Below are 22,616 nucleotides of genomic sequence, written 5' to 3' on the forward strand. Positions count from 1 at the left end.
ATTATTTTTAAATTGAAACTACAGTGATCTTACTTTCATTATCAAATGAGACAAAAAACAACAAACAAACATGTGATTGGTACCAGGAAAGCCTCCCCTCTGATCCGGAGAACAGAATGAAACTAGGAGGTGGTCAACCCACAAGATTAGGGAGGGAGAGCGAAGTCTCAAGGAGATGCCTGCACATCATGAGGCAGCAAAGGCTCCAGGAAACAGATGAACAATCTCTGACACACACCAGGGAGAGAAGAGGTGGAATAATCCCCGGTGCAAAAAGTTATTAACTCTTGAAGCCCAAAGTAAAAGGTAATTGCCTCCCTCTTGGATAGGCCTCCCCTCACCTATCCCTGGGGCAGCTCCTCCCTCCAGTTATCCGCAACTCACATTTATCCTTTCACCACAGAGGTCCAACATAACACAGCCAGCATTAAAAGATGGTATTTTAGTTTGCTCAAACAAACTGTTCATGAAAGGAACTGCACTTATTTGACAACAAAGAAACATTAGGGAAAACCAACTATCAAAAATAAAAATAGTTTCAATTTTAAGTTTCAGCTCTTGTTTTTCCCTAATTGCCACTAAGACTGAAATTTTATTTGAATCAGTTCAAAGAGGTAACCAATTTTTTTTGCGGGGGGGGGGGGGGAGAGGAGGGCATGGCTTGAACTAGAACTGAACTCAAACACACTGAATGCAGCTGAACACTAACAAACCCCCAAATAAATACTGGTTTGACGCTCTGAGTGGAAAAGAGGTTATAGTGGATAGTAAAGTTGATTCCAGAAAATAAACTAAAGTCTAATTTATTTAGTTCATGACCGGGTTAAAAAAAAAAAAAAAAAAAAAAAAGGACATTAAACGTATCTAATGAAAGTAGCTGTTGAAGCACTTCAGTTGTATCTTTTGATGATTTTGTTTTAAACTGTGCTTCCAACTTCAAGTTAGTTCCACATTAGAATGCAGAAAAAAGTCCACTTGAAGACACGAGAGCTCACAGACTGCTAGAGTAAGAAAGTCTCAAGTCATCATGAGTCATTTCCATCATTTAAATTTCCTCGTATGCAGACCAGAAATAGAACTGATGTAGCAAACTGAAACAAACCAAGTGGGAAGCACAGCATGACGCCATATACACAGCCTAGGAGCAGTACTGTGGAACTTGGGAGAGGCACCACAAAACTATTTTTACCAAGACAGAATGACTCCCCACCCACATCTTTAAAAGCCTCCCTCCCGTGGAATGCCAAGCAGTGAGCTGTTTCTTAAGTTATTCATGAAATCAGTTTTCTATGTGACACCACATGGAAAGATCTGAGGGACAGGGATCCTATGATTGTAGCATCCTGTGTTCCTGTTAGCAAGTTAGGCTATGTCTGCACTGGAAAGTTTTGGTCACGAATGTGCTGTTCACACCCAAAAGCTGCCAAAAAGAAAGTCACCAAATCATGTTTAAGCTGCCACCCTCTGTTGACATAGCATGGCCACGTTATTGGCTCCCCCGTTGCCAAAAAGAACAAAGCAAGGTGGGTATGCATCCCACAATGCCTGACACCACCGTCAGTCACTAGGAACTATGGGAATGCACAATGTAGCACAAGGCATTTGCAGAATGTGAAAAATGTCCCATCAGCCACCTTTGTGTTTCATGGCCCTTTTGGGGCTTGTGGCTTCCTTTCACACCATTTGAAACTGCTGCGCACTCCAGCATCTGCTGAGAGAAATCATGGATTCCAGACTTCTCTCCTATGCTGTGTTCAATGTGCTTAGGTCACCGCACACTGCAGCAGAGCTACTTTTGAACTGTCAGAGGAAGACTCAGATGTGGACAATAGTGAAGTGGCATTGCAGCTGTGCAGAGTAGGACATCGTTTTTAGACTAGGGAAGCCAGCACTAAGTGGTAGGATCGCTCCGTCATGCGGGATGAAGACCAGTGGCTACGGAACTGTAGGATGCATAAAGTAACCTTCCTGGAGCTGTGTGCTGAGCTTGCGCCTGACTTGTGAAGTAAGGACACCCAAATAAGCGCTGCTCTCTCAGTGGAGATGTGTGTTACGATTGCTTTGCGGAAGCTGGCCACTTCTGATTGCTACCATTCAGTTGCAAATCAGTTTGGAGTGGGAAAATCCATCATTGGGGCAGGACTTACAGAAGTGTGCAGGGCACTACATCTCATTCTGCGCTGGAGGACTGTGACTCTGGGAAACGTGGATGACATAGTGGCTGGCTTTGCAGAAATGGGCTTTCCAAACTGTGGCGGGGCAACAGATGGGACACACATTCCCATTAGAGCACCACCCCACCCTGACACAGTCAGTCCATTGGAAGGGATGGTACTTGATGGTGCTTCAGGCACTTGTGGCTCATCATGGTCATTTCACGGACAAACAATGGGTAGCCTGGAAAAATGCATGATGCACACATCTTCAGGAACAGTACAGAAAGCTGCAGGCAGAGACTTTCTTTCCAGACCACAAAATTACAATTGGGGGTGTGGAAATGACCATAGTGATCCTCAGAGACCGAGCTTACAGCCCTGGCTTATGAAGCCTTACATAGGGCACCCGGACAGCAGTAAGGAGCAGTTTGTCAGCAGGCTAAGCCAATGCCGCATGGTTGTTGAACGTGCCTTTTGCAGACTGAAAAGCTAGACCTGAGGAAGGATCATATCCCCAGGGTGGTGGCCACATGCTGTTGCTTACATAATTTGCAAGAGAGTATGCGTGAAGTGTTTGCCTGTAGGTGGAGCACTTTGGCACAGCACCTGGACGCACAGTTTGAACAGCCAGATACTCAGGCTTTCAGAGGCAGCCATCAACGTAAGGGTGGCTCTGAGGAACCAATTTGACAATGAGGAGGAGCACTGACATTTGTGTGTTTTGGGGTTCCTTCCCTATCTCCTTCCACTACTCATCCTGAGCAAAGCAATCCCATGAAACCAAGGGATGCTACAGACTTCCACAGGGGCCAGAGCATTTGGTGTGGGTTGTGTAATGCAAAATAAATTCACTGAACCTTGCATCAGTGTTGTCTTTACTGATCCCTTTCAATCATGGTCACACACTTAGGGTGTGTCTAGACTACCTAGTTTTGTCGACAAAAGTGGACTTTTGTCGACAAAACAATACCAGCGTCTACACTACCGCGGAGTTCTGTCGACATAACGTCTACAGAACTCCGCGGTTTTGTCGACGCTGGTATACCTCATTTTACGAGGCAAAACACCTTCTGTCGACAGAGTTCTGTCGACAGAAGGTGTTATTGCCTGTAACGTTGCGTCCAGACTACGGAGTTCTGTCGACAAAGCGGCTTGCTTTGTCGACAGAACTCCATGTGTCTGGACGCAAATTGTCGACAGTATCTGTCGACAAAACTTCCGTCGACAAAACGCAGTAGTCTAGACGTACCCTCAGGGAGAATGCTTGCTGGTAAGGGAGGGTAAGGGTTATTGGAAAACCTCACAATGGTGTGAACATCCAGCTGCCAAAGTCACAGCTGCTTTGATGGGAAGTGAAGGGTGCTAGTAAAACCTCATTACCTGACAGTGAAAAGGAATGTGTGGGTGTAGAGGAAGGATTGCTGGATACAGAATTTTGCATGTGCTGCCAGGGAGGCCTTTGGTTCTGTTTGCTTTGCATCTTAGACACTTCAGCATCTCAGTTTAGTCTTCCATGAGCTTTAGTATGTAGTCAGTGGCTTCTGTTCTCAATTTTATCTCCCTGGCCTGACTTTATTCTCTTTTCAATTTGGAGAGTTGAACGTTGCAAAACACCCTTTACTAGGTCCTCCCTGATCCGTTGTGGTCTTTTCCTGAGTTGATGGAGCCTGTCAGTGGGAGAGTATGTCTACCTTCTCAAGGCTTGGTCTGAAAAACTAACCATTACCAATAGCGTGACTGTACTGTTCCTGATAAGGATAGTGAAATGTTTCAAACATGCACTTTACTGAACAAAACTGGCCACTTTTCCTGTTACTCTAGAAGGAAAAACAGATCTCTCAGAAACACAGCCTCCGGTCATCTTGCACCAACTCCCGCTGCTGCAATATAGCAACTTACCCTATGTCTCTTCCCTTGCTTCATGCTCCATATCCAGCTGCTGAGACTCAACCTGATCCTGTCTGCCTGCCACACTGGGAGATTCTTCAGCGAGCCCTGTACCCTTGTCCACTTGTACTGAAGCTGCTGCCATGGGAAGTATCCACACAATCTTTGCCTGTGGATGTGGGGCCCCCACTCAGGATTGTATTCAGTGCTTTAAAAAAATGGCATGCATTGAGTGCAGCACTAGACCACGGATGTGTCTCCTTCACCTTATGGCATGACTGCCAGAGTTTCTTTATCTTGGCTCTGCACTGCAGGGCGTCTTGCTCATATCCCTTTTCACACAGGGCTCAAGAAATGTGGCCATATATGTCCCAGTTCCTATGGGTCACTTGCCATTGTGATTACACCGATTCTTCATCTCACATGCTGATAAGATCCAAAAGCTCTGCAGTGTTCCAAGCAGGAGAGTGTTTTGAGTAACAGCCACCCCTGTTCCCCTGAGAAGTCCCCATGAGGAACACAGAACCCTGAGCCAGTCAGCTGGAAATATATTTTCAAGTTTCCTGGGATTTCAGAGGAGAGGGGTTCATTTCTGTTTACCTATTTATGTGGCTGCAGAGTTCAAAGCGCTGGCCAGAGTGGCTAATCAGGAAACATCCTGGAGTTTAATAAACTTGATAAAAAGCCTCACGTAGTTCATACTGCATGGTTGTTGACAGTAAAGGGAGGGAGAAGGACAAGAGTCTCTCACAAAGGTGGAAGATTTGTGAGACCAAAAGTGGGCATTTTTGTGACTTTTGTCTCGTTGCAATGTGACAAAATTTAAAACCTCTGTGTTTTGTCACCAAACAGGGGTTTTTGGTGACAAAACTTGCCAGTGTAGACAAGCCTTTAGAAAGATTTTCCAAGAAGAGAAAAAGAGAAAAAAAGGTTGGGGAGAGAGCAGCAAATGCCATATTAACTTTTCTACTGAAACTGCAAAGGGGATTTCCATCACATGAAGAGATTTCTTGTGCAGAGGCAACTTTTTCAATTGCAAATCACAAGGACAAGTCCAGTGCTTTAGGTTTCGTAAAACTTAACCCCCTGTTATCATTATCAATTCAAAGCCACTCATTCACTAAAGCAGCTGCTATTTCAGTTCGGCAGTATAACAAATCCAAATCTACAAGGTGGGAAAGTAGCCCCAAAAAGGCTTAATGAAATGCCATTCTGCCTGTTAGGAGCTTGCGCCATAGAATCTGGATATCCCAACGTGCCTAATGTCTCTTCCCAAAGGAGCAGTCAATCAGCCCAGCAATCTAGACTCATGTCACCAAATTGGCTGAAACTGTAAATACAAACTGTAAACACAGCTCTGGAACAGAAGGAAAATGTTTAACAAGTAATGGGGCAGGAATGGAAAAGGGGCCCATTTCAGGCTGACTCTTATTTGTTCTGCATTAAGGCTACCGAAGCCAGTTTGCAAATGAAACATGGAGCCAACAGTCTCGGTTTTCCTCATCCCTTGAAGATACGGAAAAAGAGAGTTTTAAAAGTAGATAGACTTACGCAGTTTTGCCCTCACTATCCTGTTTGATGGCACTGGCTCCCTTTTTCCCCAGCAGTGAAGCCACTTTCTCTGAATCTCCATTCTCCACAGCTTGCAGCAGCCGATCATCATTCTTATTCCATTCGTTGGTCTGCAGCAAAAGAAAAATTTAAGAGAAATCAATGCCCGCAATATTTCCATGGGGCGCTGAATGACGATACGTACATTTGCCATCTATCACAGAAAACATAAAAGCCAAGCAAAATCCACACTGAAGAGTTGGCACTGGATAAAGATGCTTATGAATAACTAAAATGGATCGTATGGTGTTTGATTTCAAAGGCTAGCAGTAGTTCAAGTCACATCAGATAGACTTCTTTTTAAACTAGTGAGAAGCAGCACACCGCAATTTTTTAGCTCAATCCCAGTCGGTCAATCTACAGCACAGCACTTCAAGATGAATGCCAGTGCTGCAAGAGTTGCTCTCTAAAGCAGTACCACAGAACTAAACCCATTTGGCCCCTCTTCCAAGTTAAATGAGGTTTATATGAGCTCTCTTCATCTCTCTAGGCCATGGTTCCTGTTTTAGAGCTGTGCTGGAGCTATCAGAAGCTACCTTTTTAATCATATGATACATGGGACAGGACTACCTGGGAGGTAGCTGATTCAACAAACAAAATTCCCTTCCACATACCACCATGTGCCTGCAGAAACCTTTCTAAAGTGAAGTGTTTTCTACAGCTCCCAACAGGCAAAGATATCTCCCTTTGCAGATTATAATCACTTCTACAGGTTAAACCGCCCTGGTCTGGCATCTTCAGGACCTGACTGGTCCCAGAAGAGGAATTTTGCTAGACCAGTGGAGGTCATTTCTGGCCCCTCTACTGCCAGCCCCAACAGGCTTCCTGGCTCCCCCTGCAGCCCAGATGAGACGCCGCCTCCCTCCACCCCCGCTGAGCCAAACACCCAGGTTCCTGGGTCCTGCCATTGCAGGCCAGCTGGGCGGCACATCCCGCCCCCTACATCATGCTGGGCTCACAGGGGCCCCCCACCATGCTGGGACTCTGATCCTGGAATATCTGTGGTCCGGCACCAGAGTTCCAGTTTAATAAAGATGCAACCTATATTACATTTATATGACAGGTCTAAGCCTCTAACTCAGATATGTATTCCAGACCTACCTTGGAGTGAATCCCAAACATTGCTGCAGATCAGAGAAGATCACCAGGCATTTTAATCTCTTTACCCAACAGTCTCCTTTCTGTGGAGGGCCCTTTTTTCTAATTAGTGACAAAACAGTCACCTTTAAGATTACATTTGGGCACAAGGACCACTTACACAAAACACTTAGCAACAGTGCCTCATTCTCTCTATCTGAACTATGGACCCAGTTGGTCAATGGGGAAGATAGTGGGTGCACGCGGACACACACACACACACACACACACACACTTACTCCAAAAATCAATTCTGCCTTTCCACCTTCTAATATAAAAGCATAACAGCAGCCATACTGGGTCAGACCAAAGGTCCATTTAACCCAATATCCTGTCTGCCGACAGTGGCCAATACCAGATGCCCCAGAGGGAGGGATCACAACAGGTAATCCTCACATGATCCCTCCCCTGTCACCCACCTCCAGAGAAACAGAGGCTAGGGATACCATTCCTACCCATCCTGGCTAATAGCCATTGATGGACCTAACCCTCCATGACTCTATCTAGCTCTTTTTTGAACCCTGTTAAAGTTCTAGCCTTCACCGCATCCTCTGACAAGGAGTTCCACAGGTTAACAAGGAAGAACACTAATCTATCATCCCACCAAAAGCGTTCTGCTTGCACAGAAGTCAAAGTCATATTTTCACTAACATTACACATCCAGCAAGGAGGCTCTTTAAAAAGATGATGGTTGTTCCCAACAACAGTCTGCTCCTCTTCAACAAGAATGCCCGCAGGAGGTACAAAAGAACCTGATCAGTGCCTTTTTGATAGTTGCTGAATTCATAATAGGGGGGCTCTTTGAAAACCTGCAACATATGAAGCTCTTAGGCATGAAATGCTCTACTGCAGGCCTGGGTAAAATACCCTCCCCGCAGGCCAGATCCAGCCCATGAAGCTGGCTGATCCGGCTCACCAATGCAGTGCGAAGACTCAGGCAGACTCCCTGCCTGTCTCCCACACACTGCTGAGAGAAGTGGCCATCGAGAACTTGCAGGGCTCTGTTTGAACAGCTGTGAGCCCAGGGTCAGGAGGAGCGGTTTCAGGCGCTGCTCCTGCCCCCAGTACAATCCCATTGGCCAGTTGACAACAGGCAGCTTGCAAAGTACTCTGTCTTCTCCCCTTAGGCTCGTAGCTGTTCAAAAACCACATGGCCCTTGCAGCCAGTGCAGGGGCAAGGAAAGCAGGGAGTCTGCTTGAGAAGGCTGTTAGCAGAGAGGCAAGTAGGTAAGTCTCCAGAACAGAGCCTGTCTCTAGTACCCCAACCCTCTGCCCCCATATCCTCTCCAAGATCCTGCATCCCAATCCTCTGCCCCAAGTCACTCAACTCCCTCTTGCCCAAGATCACAACCCAAACCCCTGCACTCTAGTCCCCTAACCCAGGTCACAACTGCCTCTTTCACCCAAACTCCCTCCCAGAACCTACACCCTCTCCTGCACCTCAATCCCTTACTGCAAAGCTCCCTTCTGCACTCAACCTCCATCCCAGGCCCTGCACCTCTTTCACTAATTGACCACTTTAAAAAATGCTAGGAGTGGCTCCCCATTAAAAAAATATATATATATTGCCCACCGCTGCTCTACTGTGACAGAGGCATTTATGGTGCCTCATTCTTCTCCACAGAAATACTGATGGTTTTCTCTTTAGAGATGTGCAAAATGAGTCAGGGTTCTCACTAATCTAAATTAGGTACATTCTGGGTATAAAAAGCAACTAAAACACATTCTGAGAAATGGAATGGGTGGAATGCTAGTGAGACAGAGTGAACTTGCAGTCAAAGTTTTCAGAAGTACAGTTCAAGTAATTTCTTAATGGGACTAAAGAATCAGGTCAAGGACCTACAAAAGTTACTGAAGGTTAAAAAAAAAAACAAGTAGAATGAACAATTTGAATAGGCAAACATACATAGTATGTGAAGGTTCTGAGTCTGGAATGAGGGGATCCAAGGACAGCAGTATATCAAAGGGAAGGGGCAAGCAAATAAAGGAAGAAAGTGGTTGTCCATCGCATGCATATTATACTCTTAATACATAGTTCAGCTGTGGCATACTCTATTGTAGAATCTAAAGCATTAGTTATACCAGCAAAATTTGTATTCTCACTTAAAACAATAATTGGTTACTATGGCAAAGGGTGCCTTGACATTATGCAAACAGCCTAAAATGAAGCTAGCTGAAAAATGTTTTGAGGATGTTTATAATTAAAAGAACACTCCACCTAAAAATGACATTTCTGTGTTCTTTGTAATGGTAGTTTTTTTTAAAAAAAATCCATCACCTAAGATGATTTAAAACAACAGATCCATTTTTCAGTTTGTTTTCCTTATATATTTGACAGCAATTTTTGTACAGCTAGTTTCGCTAACTTGCTTTTGTGGATTTTTTACACAACAGGGAGAAAAAATTTTTTAGAATTGGAAGGTATGATGGTCAAGTCACAAAAACTGGCATGGGAACTTAAAGACAGAAGCAATACCTTCAAGTACTTCATTAATGATACTTAAATGGAGTAGATTTAAAAATTGATGGTTCCCCTTTAAATTTGGCAACATGAAACATTAACCTACCTTTCCATGAAAAGATGATAAAAGCATCTATTCTTAAGTGCTTTTCATGTCCTCAAATGACCAGTTCTAGTTCTCAAACACTGGAGACTAAGCGATAGGAAAACATTAAGATTATGACTGTTGCTGAAAATCCTTGGCATTATGAACCTTGATATAGCAACAATGTTGCTCAATAATAATTTAGAATATAATCATATCCTGCAGAATCAGTTCAAAGGGGGGGGGGGGGGCGCGTTAAAATGTTAACCTATAGCAAGCAACTAAAATTGAAGTGTTATTTGATTATATGCCAGCAATTAGTTTGGCAGTATTCAGTCATCTACAAGTCACCACTCTAGAACCACAACATGATAGGCAGTTTAGCCTTTTCCTGATTTCAGTTAATTTTTCCCTAATGTGACAGAGACACTATGACCAGTGTATGCAAAAGGCACTGAATCCCAGGTTCACAGTCACACCGCTCATAACCTGATTTCAATACAACTGGTCCTAAATTATATGCGGATATCTATCTAGTGTGAAAGATGTGCCAAAGAAAATATATAAACAGCCCTTAAACTGGTCAAATATGCAGCATTTTGACTCCAGCTCTTATTACAATGATGCCAAATTTAGTGTAATAATAAAATACTGTGCTGCATGGAGTTACTTTTTTTAAAAGGAGAGAGGCATTACTTTGTCTTGTAATACTCAGTTTTCAACCATTTTTTTCCTAACTCAACATATGCACATACATTATACAACTGAGACTGGAGAAGGGTTGCATTGTTCACCTGATAGCTCTTATTAACACGTGCAATTGCTAAGATGATTCTACCCTACCTAAAAATTAAACAGTCTTGAAGTTGGACAAGTTAATTAATGCACTCTCACAGGGAGAATACTTATTCATGGCAGATTAGCGCACATTTCAAGACTACAGAGCTACTGGCATACTATTTAAAAAAGAAAATGGTAATTTTTCCTTTTTTTGAGGAGAAGGAAGTAGATGATGGAGGTAGAGTAGCAAGATCTGTCTTCAGAGATAGCAGAATAAGCATAATGAAAATAGGCTCTCTAACTGGTGTCTCCTCTTCTCATTACCGAAACTATTCTTTTTTTTTTTTTTAAAAGCAATTCTGAGTCAGAATGGGCCTACTACACGAATAAGCTTGAATTAATTAATCCAATTATATGTTTTTAGATTGTTTTAAATGAAACCACTACATAACACCTCACACTCACACTCACAGAGAGATCAATGAATTTTTCTGGAAAACTAAACAAAAACAAGGGCAATCTTGCCAAATATATATATATATATACACACATTAATTTTCATCAAGCATTTTCTGAACACATTAAGAAATGGTGTATGAGGTGCATTCTACTTTAAAATGCTAAAATATTTAATCTTCTACCTAATCCCCTTTTTAGTTACTGCGTAAAAAGTAGTTTCTTCTCCCTACTAAAGCAGCAATGAACTCAAAGTTGTAGCTAGCATATAAAGCCAGTAATGTTTTTGAACTGAATCAAAAATTTTATTTATTTAAATGCAAAGTTATATGAATACGCTGACAAACATCAGCATATCAGCAAAATAAAAGATTTTTCTTTTCAATCTATTAAAACTTCATGAAACCCCCTTCACTGGGGAAGAAAAAAAAAAGAACAGAAAAAGTAAAGAAAATGAGGATCGGGTCTACCACAGTGGGCCTGATCCTTATTTTTAAACTTTCCACAAACCCTCTGCAGTACCATGGACCACAGATAGGGAACCACTGTGATAGATGGGTAACCTTATGCGTTCTTGGGCAGACGCTCAAGAGAGATTTCAATGCCGCCCAGATTATTAGCAGAGAACACCTCCTGCCCCGCTGCTAGACTGTGTGCCACCAGGAAACACAATTCTCACATGCTTTGGTGCACACAACATTTATTTTGCAACTATGCAGATCCATTAGCCAAAATGGACCACTCAATGGAAGACCAAGGCAGCTGTTACTAATAGGATCCATTAGCCCCTACTGTATTACCTTCCTCCAACTGCTGCACAGTTCCCCTGAGCAAAAACCCATTTGCTCTTACATTTGCATTACATAGCACATCAATAAAAAGCTTATTATATTTAGTGCTGAGTAACTGAGAAGATACGCTTCATTACTGGGATTTCTTAGAGATACAATCTACCAAGTTGGTTAACTGATGATATAATTTAGCCAGGTATACTTTGCTAAAGAGTCAAACACAAGTTTTAATACACAAATAAAAGTCTTAACATGAAGGTAACTCACAAAAGGTTCTTTTAAAAGTATTCAGTATTATTACTAGGTAAGAAATTCACTGAGTAAAATGCAAGTCTGCTAACTTCTTAGGCACATCAGCCCTATCTTCAAAGTTGGATTCCCACAGCCACCAGTCAAGTAATAAAGTTAAATCTCAGCTATGTTAAGGTTAATGACGTTCAAAGGAAACAGCCTTTGTGGTAAAATAATAGTAGTTGAAAGTGTTATAACTTAGTGCTTTACATTTGCAAAGGACTGAACAAACATTAACTAGCTAATCACTATGTTAGTTTACCCTTGGAAAGCAGTCTATAGGAGAAGACATAAATGACTTTGCACTGTTGCATGTCTATAGGAGATAGGTTGCATTATCTCTACTGAAATCAGAACTGCAGGTAAGCTGAGCAGCAAATTAAAATTCCTGGTATTTTCAAGTCAGTGACTCATCATTTTTGGAGAAGAATGGAGTGTAAGAGTTTTGTTGACAAAACAGTAAAGGTATAAACATTACAATGCTCCCTCCCGCTGACAAAACTCCTGCTTTGCCAACAATATAAGAACTATTTCAACAAGAGGGGTAGAGGTTTGTATGGCAAAGTTAGATTGACAAACTTTCACCACAGACACTGGGTTTGGTTATATTGCCATAAATGGTCTCAAGGAGGTGTCCCACATTTCCATCCTGACCACTTTGCTGAGCAATTCAAGTGGTTTCTGTGTGTTATTTATTGCTATTTAATAAAAAATATTCTATGAAAGATCATTTTTATTTATCTCCTATACACAGTGGTTGCTGCTGGAATTAACAAACAGTTCATGCAAGACAGCAAGTTACCAAAGCATGGCAGGATACTTTCTAGAAAGACATTACTGGTGCTCATAGTCTTGGTATCTGGCTGCTTAAAAATCAGCCATCAGGTGATCCTCTTCCACGCTTCACCTCTGGGGAAACTTTTCATCCTTAGCCTCACAAATGTCATGCAATATACAGCAGACTGTTATGACCATGGGAATATTTCCCTCGTTTATGTCTAACTTGGCAAAGTCAGTGCCAAATATACTTCCAATGGCCATTCTGCAGCTGCTGAAGTGCTCCTTACTGCTTTCCAGGTTCCTATAGAAGGCTTCATATGTGCCATGGGAGTAAGGGGTAAGTTAGATTTCCCAGGATCACGATGGTAATTTCAACATCCCCCCACTGGCACCTTGTGGTCTGGAAATTAAGAACCTGTTTACAGCTTTCTGTGCAAGCCAGTGTTCCTGAAGATTGCACGTCTTCCCAGACCACCCTTCACAGATGTCAGTGAAACGACTGCAGTGATCCACAAGCACCTGAAAACCATCGAGTAGTACCCCCTTCTATTGATGTATTCCATTACAAGATGGTCCAAGGCCAAAATTGGGAGATGCATGCCAGCAACTGCCCAACTCAGTTAGGAAATCCCAATTCCTACAGAGCTACCCACTGTTTCCCACACATTGCCCAGAATCAGGATGCTGTTACAGGTTGAACCTCTCTAATCTGGCACTCATGGGTCCTGGAACATCCATGGTCTGGCATGATATTAGTTAACCTGGTTTCCATTTATGAGTGTGGCCAAGTTCTTCCCGTAAAATTTGTTTACAGCCACCTCTCAGTGTTCTGTGCTGTTATTTAGCTCTAACTTACCCCTAAATGTCCTCTAGGAGTCCAGTAAGCAGTGAAGTGTTGGCAATGCTGCTAAACGATATTGACCTCCCATGGTTCGGAACATTCTCAAGGGTGCTGGACTAGAGAGGTTCAACGTGTAATGGCCTTGCACAACCCCAACAGTGGGCTTCCCAAAATCCAAAATGATTTGCAACCAACTGGTAGCAGCAGCTTCCACATGGCAAATCACTACACGCTAGTCTAGAGAGAGGAGCGTTACGTTACTGTCTTTGAACTGCAGCGCTGGGGCGAGCTCTACACATTGTTCAAGAAAGGTAGCTTTCCACATCCAAAAATTTTCCAGCCACTGCTCGTCATCTCGGACCTACATAATGATTTGATCCCACAAGTCAGTGTTCATGTCCTTAGTTTAACAGCAATGGCCCATCACATGCAGCTGCTCCATGGATGCCAAAAGCACAGGGATGATGTTTCTTTGTAAGGCACAGAAGAAAACAGCGAAGGATCCGGCCTTTCAGGCAGAGATGATGGGCAGGCTTGTTCTGAATTTTGATGTAGTTTGATTCTTTGATTTGAAAAGGTTGCTATCCCCATGGCTAATGGAATGACTGTGTGCAACAGATGCCCCAACCACCACTAGATCATGCAGGACTTCATAAGAAAGCCCAAGAAAATAAATTGCTGTTCCTTTCCTTGAGTGAGAAGTATAATGTGGTAGTTTCCATGAAAGGCAGAGTTTAGAGGGAATGTGTTCATAAGGCAAAAAATCCTCAAAAAAAGATAAATTATAAATTTGAACCTCTCTCAAAATTTTTCTACTGAAAATCTTATATTCTGTGTTCCACTGAAGCATGTCTGAGTTAAGCCACTTGAAGATGCTTGTGAACTCTGTAGTGAAAGGTGCTCTGTACATTAAATTTAGAAGCTAGATATGAAGTACAATTCTGAATGATGGTCAACAAAAAGGGGTGCAGAGACCATCAGAACAAATGTATGCCAAAGAAATATAGTTTATTATTTGCGTCTCACCATTTAATGGCTATATCAGACATTCTATTTTCCCAGTTTAAGCTGGCCATTGTGTTCCTTTTCTTTCTCTTTCCCCCCCTTCTCTCTCCTGACTACAATGGCTTACATTTAACATTTTCACTAACAGACACTAAGCACTTGCAGCAGATGAAGCAAAAGTCACTCTATTAAATGCAAATCAGCAACAATTTTTATGGTGGAAATCAATCACACAAACCAAATCATCTGTGAATGTTTTACAAGACATTTTAATATATTGTTATATTCTCTATTGCTCCTTATGCCTATGTAAACACTCTGCTGCTTATTCTCCTCTCCCATTAAAACTTTACAATAATGATGGCAAAATACATTAAACAGAAGAGGCCAGTTATAGTCCGACACTACCTTTCATTTGTCCAAATAAAAAACCTCAATTCAGCCTTTTCGTTAGGGGAGCAGCAGGGGTGCTTTCATTAACTTGAACAGAGTTGTACAGGCTTAATCTAAGAGCATGTGGTCATCTCGCTGCTAACTGTGCTTTTTCATCTGCTGTTAAGAAATTAAAACTGCTATAGTTGCTCAAAAGAAAAAGATCCTGAATTAAGAGTGGAATAAAATGAGGCTAAAAAAAAAAATAATTGAAATTATACAAACATATTATTGTCAACATGTCAAGCCACCTCCCATTGTTAATCAGATCACACACCACCAATAAAGTGACTGGAGATTTATCTTTGACAAAGGATGAGGTGATTTTCAAACCATGTGCAACTGATCAATCTCAGTAAATTAAAAATTGGTTAGACCAATAATTACCAGTGTATCTGTACAAATGAAATATTTATCTTAATACTGAGGTTTTTCTATGTGCCTTTAAAACTAAACACCCAACCAACCAAAAACCCTTTTAAAACCCCCTTGAAATCATGTTTTTGCATTCATCTGCTTTTTCTCCTATTTCTAAGGATTTGAAATAAAGTACATCTACCGTCAGAGCATTTTTTCTTGACATTAACATCAGATTGTGATGTTGTTAGAGTTTGCTGCCAGACGCAAAGAGGTCTCTTATTTCTACAGAAATCCTTAGCGATAGCACAACACAGATCACATGAAATGGTTAATAAAATGTTTTCAAATGGCATTCTATGAACTAACATGAATCCTTATGTTTTCACTGAGATCTCTAGAATAAAACACTTGTAAGACATATAGTGGAACAGCAAGGGAGGTTTGGAAAGGAGGAAGTGTGCAAAGAGGTCTGCAGAATAAAAAAGATGGATAACTCAATTATATGTAACTATGTATCAGGAATGCCATCTATTTGCACAACAGATGTATTAAGGCTAGGATTCCCAGAGAAGCCTAAAGAAATTAGCACCCAATTCCAATTAAACTGAGCATTTAACTTCCTTAGTCTCCTTTAAAACAAAAGTTAAAATAAATAAAAAACCCTCAAAGACTTAAAGCCCGATAGGGCTAGGAAATATCACATATGGATAATCCAATCTGATGTTAGGGTTGCCAGGTGATTTAACCAAAAATACTGAACACCCTGCCCTCCCAAAAAAAAACAAAACAAACAAAAAAAAAACACAGGGGAAAAAATTGTTTGGGGGGGGGGGGAGGAGGGAAGCGGGGGGAGACCAAAGTTGTTGAGCCAAAAAAAAAAAAAAAAAAAAAAAAAGTTAAACAAATAAATACATAAAATAAAACAAAACAAACAGCATGGCCCCTTGAAGTGAGAGAGGGGAAAGGTTGAGTGCTAAGACCCAGGGAAGGCATTGCTTCCCCTTGCTTCAGGTCTTTTTTGCTGGCAGCCATCTTGTGTTCTTGATCGAGCCCCCCGGATTCCTCCCAAGTAAGTAGGGGGCCCAGAAGCAGGGCGGGGAGAAGGCCAGGGGCTGGGCCCAGTTGCCGAATGTGTCTTAGGGTTGCCAGGTGTCCAGTATTTTCACCTCCTGGCAGAAAAAAAATTCCAGAAAATACCGGACATTTCAGGTGTCAGGTATTTTCTAATTTTTTTTTTTTAACCAGACAAGAGGCAAAAATATTGGACTGTCTGGGTCAATACCCGACACCTGGCAACCCTATCTGATGTTGGACCAGGTACGAGCATGTTTTGAAGACTCAGCAGCAATAGGACATCACTAAATCATTATTTCATAAACTATAGGTATACAGGCACTAATGCACACACACGTTTTTATACAGTTACTGGGTCAACAGCTTTGCAGCATGGACTCTGAAAATGTAAACATGTTAATGTGGTGTTCTGCAACAGCAACTCATGCCTTCATATCAACGAGACTTGACTAAGTTTTCTGGGGCAGGCAATAAGTGTGTCTCTACACTGCAATAACACACCTGGAGTTCCCAAACATTTAGAAAGCAATTTTATAAGCCCACAGCCTGAGTCAGGTGCTGGTGTTTAATGCAGTGTAGGTATACCTTAAGCCTGGATCTACACTACACAGTTTGGTCAATATAAGACAGCTTATGTAGACCTGGCTAGGGAAGTTATTTTTCAATTAATCTAATCAAGTAGTCGATGGAATTTTCATCAACTCATTGCTGGGGGTGGGGGGCACTCGCCACCCCCACTGCAGCTCTGCAGTTTAAATGTAGTAGGAGCCAGGCACACAGCAGCCTGGCTCCTACTACATTTAAACTACAGAGCCACAGTGGAGTTAGTGCCCATGGGCGGTGTGAGCTGGGACTAAGCGGTCCCAAGAGCTAACCCTGTTATGGCTCTTCCTTTTAAATGTAGTAAGAGCCCAGTGGCTCTTACTACATTTAAAAGGCAGAGCCGCAGCACCGCTACCTCCTTTGCCTGGCCCCTGCATCTCAGAGACAGCGAGGAGGGAAACCAGCTTTTAAGTCAGCTTCCCCCTGCTTCAGCTCCTGCTTCCCCCTTGCTGTCTCTGATATGGGCGCGGGGGGGGGGGGGGGGGTAATGTAAGTACAGCCGGTCCCCAAATTACAAATGAGTTATGGACCAAAAACTTGTCCGTAACTCGAAATGTTTGTAAGTCGGACCCCATTGAGTTACATTGCGACTGTGCTGTTCGTAAGTGCGGGTCACGTTCGTAACTCGGGGGCCACCTTTATGACTGCTTAATGGGAGGTTTGGTTGTAAATGCAAACAGTTGTAAATCGACCATTCATAACTCGGGGACCGGCTATAGTCATCTATTCAGCTACTCTTTTTCATCCCTAGATCTGCCTATGTCATTGTATACACTACACCTTTGCTCCCACCGATTTAAGTGTCCTATTACCCACTCCCCCTCACTTCCACAAGAGGCATAGGGCTTATGTCCATGTAGTTAGAGAGAGAGAGAGAGAGTGCGCGAGCGGGCACAGATACTGCATTACTTACAGAGGCTGTTGGATCTCTGTTCCAAGCTGGGATGATAACCACTCTCCGGATTGGCCTGCTGCCCCAGCTCCCCACTCAGACCCCCTGCTGCACCCAGGGTCCCAACTCCCTACTGGGATCCTGACTGCACCGGAGGTCCTAGCTCAGAGCTCAGCACTTCTGCCCATCCCCAAGCTCTCAGTTCCCTGCTAGCAGCACAGCAGCCAACCGGACTTCAAATGTGGATCTCTTTGCTGGAGAGGAGAAGCCCTGGGCTGCTTCTCGCCAGTTCCTAGCAGAGAGCAGGGATGTGAGAAGCCTGGAGAGCAGTTGGACTCCAGAGCTGAGAGCCCTGCCTCTCAGCCACTCACATTGCTCCTTCTTCAGCTGGCGGAAGTGTGCTTGGTTAGGACAAACACGACAGACAGAAGGAGAGTAGCATGGACATCAGCCCCTATAGCAACAACCGTACCTAGGATTGTCATGTAGAGACACCCAAAGAGTCACACCCACTCAGGTCTGTGCAGACTGCCACCACTCAACAATTAATTCCCCTCTTAGCAGGACTTTCTGGTTAATCCTGCAGCACATCTGCTTGCTGGTTTGACAGCAACTAAGCATATTGTATTTCCTGAGATCTTTACTAGCCCCTCTGACCAACTTCACTAGAATCATTGCTTACATGAGCAGACAGCCCACTCCTGCTTGTATTGGAACTTGCATCTCTGACAGCCATTTCAATCTGGTCTTCACTGCTCTTAAATCCACCCCTTTCCTTACATACTCCTAAGGCAAGTTACTACTATTCCTACTCCTCTTTACCACTATGCAAACTTTGCAGGGGGTAGCTCTGTTAGAAGTATTTTTAGATGGCTTCCATTATTATGAAGTAGACTCAGTACATGTATGGAGCAAACTGGGGTGGACGTTATAAATAGGTAAGAGTTAAACATAAGTTTCCAGTATCTGTCTCTGCTGACTAGTTCAAATGTGACAAGATGATCTTCTTTAAGATCTGTGAGTATCTATGAAGATCTGTAAACATTCTCTTAGCCACTTTCGTATTACAGTGTATATATAGTACAAATATCCATCTCAGGTCATATGGTCTGTTCTTTCAGCTTGATAGCCTCATCTGCAACAAAACAATTGCTAAAAAGGCTGCGTAAGAGTTCCATCACAGATAAACAAAATACAGGTTGTACTTCCCTGGTCCAGAACCCTCAGAACCTAACTGATCCTGGGGAAACCATTTCTGGTCCCCCTGCTGCCTGCTCCACCCCCTGCCCTGCTGCTCCACTGGGCTTCCCAGCTCCCCTAGCAGCTCAGCTGGGTCGCATGCTGGGCTCCCTTTCCTGTCCCCCGCCTCGGACCCTTTTCCAGCCCATCAGAGCTGAATGCAGGGCTCCCCAGCTCCCATCCCTCCCGACGCAGGCCAGCTGAGCCAGACACTGGGTTTCTCCCATTCCCCTACTGCATTGTGCCAGGCTCTCAGACCTCCCCAGCCCCGACAGTGTGCCAGGACACTCTGATCCTGGAACATCCATGGTCATGGACCAGAGAATTCCTTTTTATGAAAGTGCAACCTGTACATATCAGAGAAAAGCAGAGAAAGCGACAGAGAACTAAAAAGGTTAGTTTTAAAGACACAATGAAATTATTTTTATATCTATTATTCTGCAGAGTCTGATAAAATTGGATTCCTTCCTAAAACTACAAGACAGACTGTGATATGAAACGGGAGACTATTCCAAGCAGGAAAAACATTGCCTATTTATAGTCAAAGAACATATCCGGGGTACAGCTCTGTATCCTCAAAATAAGTGACACAGCCAAATAAAACAAATACAAACAAAAGAAACCCGTGTCCTTGTTCCAATAAATGATTTGTTTGGAGTCTTTAAGAGTTCAAGGCAATCTTGAAGAGCACTTCAAGATCCCTAAAGAAGGCTAAAAGTTTCATTATCTGTCTGACTTTCAGGAGGCATCTGACAAATGTGTGCACTGTGGATTGACCTTATGATCTAATACTTGTCAGTTTGTAAGTGAAATATATTGCAACTAAGAGTTTGGCTTGCTGTTGAAAATTTCCTGAGCAGAAGAGGATAATCCAAGTCACAGACAAGTTGCATGTAAGAGCATTCACAGTAAAACTGGTGAAAACTGGAAAGCTGTTCTGCACATAAAAATCTGATTCCCTGCCAGTTTTGAATGTTTGGTAATTTCTCCTAACCGCACTTTCCTATCTTATCTAAGCTTTATTAGAGGGCAGATGAAATGTGGCTGCAGAAATAGCTCCTGCTTCCATGTAGCCATCACTACTCCCTCCAGAGAAACACCATACAAAATGAGTCTAAAGATGGCTAGATCAAGAATTTTAGCATGGTAAAAAGCAAACAAGTCTTGCCTTCATATTTGCTATGTGGCTCATCACTTGTAAGTGAAAAACATATCAGTCCTCCTCACCCGCCCCCAACATAGTGTCTATGCTCTAGATAGAAAATCTATTGTATTTTTGTCAGTTTTAAATGGATTAATCTACAGTGCTAGTATAGTAGAACACACTCCTCCTCCACCCCATTAAAGGAAGTGGAACTCTGGCCTAGAGGTGGCACTATAATTACGGCTAAGGCTTTGTCACAGATATTTTAACTAAAAATCATGGATGGGTCATGGATAATAAGCAAAAATTCACAGAAGCTTGTGGCCTGACTGACTTTTACCTCCATGGAAGCTGGGCAGCAGTAGGGGTCCCCCACTGCCTGTAGCTGCTGGAGCTTCCAGCTGCAGGGCCATTGCAGGACTCCAGAGCACAACGCCGCCCCTACCCCCTCAGCTTGGGAAGCTACAGGGGAAGGGTCGGTCTCTCACCACCCATAGTGGCAGAGAGATTCAAGCAGCATCTGGGAGCCGCAGGGTTCTCTCAGAGAGGCTAGCAGCTGAGAGACCCCCTGCCGCCTAGCAGCTGGGAACTGTAGGGGGTACCTAAGGCAGCTGGGATCTGTGGGAGGCCCCACTGTCAGCAGGAGCGGAGAGCTGCCCCAGGCTGTAACAGAAAGTGTCACAGAGATCTCTGGAAGTCACAGAATCTGTGACATAACCACAGCCTTATCTATAATTGCAAGTATAGCAGCATATAAAGTGACAGATTCCCTTTTAACACTCAAGTCCCAATCACCCATATGGCTCTCATTTGCATCCAACTTACTCCTTTGAAGGCAATGGAGGAAATAACCTGTACTAGGTAAAATAAATTTACTCAACACCACTTATTGAAGATACACGCACCAAGATTGGAATATTAGTGGAGTTTCTGAATTTCAGATTTGAAGCAGAGCATGGGGAACATATTAGACTTGCCATACAGCTATAATTTGGGGTATATTAATAGGTCCTAATTCATTGGAAATCCAAATACTCTGCGACTTGCACTGTGTTGCCTAGAATCCAGTGCTCACTCATTCAGGCCTTTGTCTATGGTCAGCTTAAGATATACAATTCCAGTTATTTAAGTAACGTAGCTGGAGTTGATGTACCTTTAGCAGAGCTTCAGCACCATCCCCACAGTGGGAGGTTCACAGGAGAAACATTCTAATTGATTTCTCATACTCCTTGCAATTCTGAGGAGTACCGCAGTTGACGGGCACACTCAGCATTTGATTTAGCGGGTCTTTACTAGACCTGTTAAATCACATTAACTGCTGCAGCATTGATCTCTGTGGCTGTAGTGAAAATATGGCCTCAGTTGCATACTACCAACCACATTCCAGGGCCAGCAGAGAGAATAACATCCTGTTTGAGTAGGAACCAAATGAATTAGTACCTTACTCACCACAAAATGCAAGTGCCACTTGCTAAGACATCAGTTAATGTGCTACTGGCAATTTCCAAACCTGTAGCCAAAACTAAGCTTAAAGTATAATGTTTTTTTAAACTGAAAACTGACACTTGAAACCTGCAAGAAAAAGAGGAGGGGACAGGATCTACTAACAAACTGCAGCTAATTTCCAAAAGTTTCATTTTATTTCCTGATTATATCACTGTAGTAGATGAGACGAGTTTTCAGAAGCCATCTGAAATTAATCTAGATCCACTCCTTTTAAACAGACCTGAGAAAAGTTCTTTCTAATCTTTTCCATACAATGTGGCTGTAAAAAAACCGTGTAACCGATAAAAATTCTATTAGTTGCAGTTAACTATGGGGCTTGGCTGCCAGCCCCTAGCCTGACACGGTGGGCCTAGGTTAGAACGGCGCAGTATAAGCAGGGGCTGCTCCAAACAGGCTGAGCTCCAGATAATCAGGTATCATCAGTAAGGGTGATGTTTACTGGTTAACCATTTACATTACCTAGACAGAATAAATTTTTATATGCACCAAGGCATGTGCGAATGTGCACCACTAGTAGAAACAAAAACTTAACTGTGAGCACTCTGCTAATCAACTCCGCCACGAAGCCTCAAGGGGTTTCATGCCAGTCCCAAGCCTGGATAAAGGAGGAGGGTTGGTCAGATGAGTGTCTATGCGCAGACTGTAAAACAAGAATACGATAGTTTTCATCGAGGAAGATGAAGCAATGCTAGCGAGAACGGAGCAGGTGCTAAATGAGGAAGGGAAGTGGTATGGACTATTTATGAATATCGATAAAATGAAGACTGGTATTTGGAGAGAAGGAAATAGGAAGGAAGATCAGTGTAGATGGGATCGAACTAGGGAACGTAGAGAAGTTCACGTATCTGGGGAGCAACAGGATGCATGATCTAGACTAAGAAGGAAATAGACTAGAATAGCGAAAGCAAGAGTAAGTTTGAAGGCGATGTATAAGATCTGGAAAAATAAAGCGATTAGCTTAGGAATGAAGCTGAGCATCTTGAAAATGTGTGTATTCAGCAGCATGTTGCATGGATGTGAGTCAAGGGTGATAACAAAAGATTCAAAGAGAAGGATATTGACATTCGGGGGAGTTGTTATAGAAA

General features: G+C 42.9%; 1 protein-coding gene across 8 annotated transcripts in view; it reads right to left on the bottom strand.

Moving 5' to 3' along the window:
- The window catches only part of RAI14 (retinoic acid induced 14), a 128,176-nt gene that overhangs the window by 49,331 nt on the left and 56,229 nt on the right, over nt 1-22,616 (bottom strand). For all 8 annotated transcript variants that reach the window (XM_006116505.4, XM_006116511.4, XM_006116509.4 and 5 more), the window contains one exon: nt 5,595-5,725. In XM_006116505.4, coding sequence (XP_006116567.2) covers nt 5,595-5,725 — 131 coding nt within the window. The remainder of the gene's footprint in view (nt 1-5,594; nt 5,726-22,616) is intronic.

The sequence above is a fragment of the Pelodiscus sinensis genome, chromosome 6, assembly GCF_049634645.1.
Source record: "Pelodiscus sinensis isolate JC-2024 chromosome 6, ASM4963464v1, whole genome shotgun sequence".
Taxonomy (NCBI): domain Eukaryota; kingdom Metazoa; phylum Chordata; order Testudines; family Trionychidae; genus Pelodiscus; species Pelodiscus sinensis.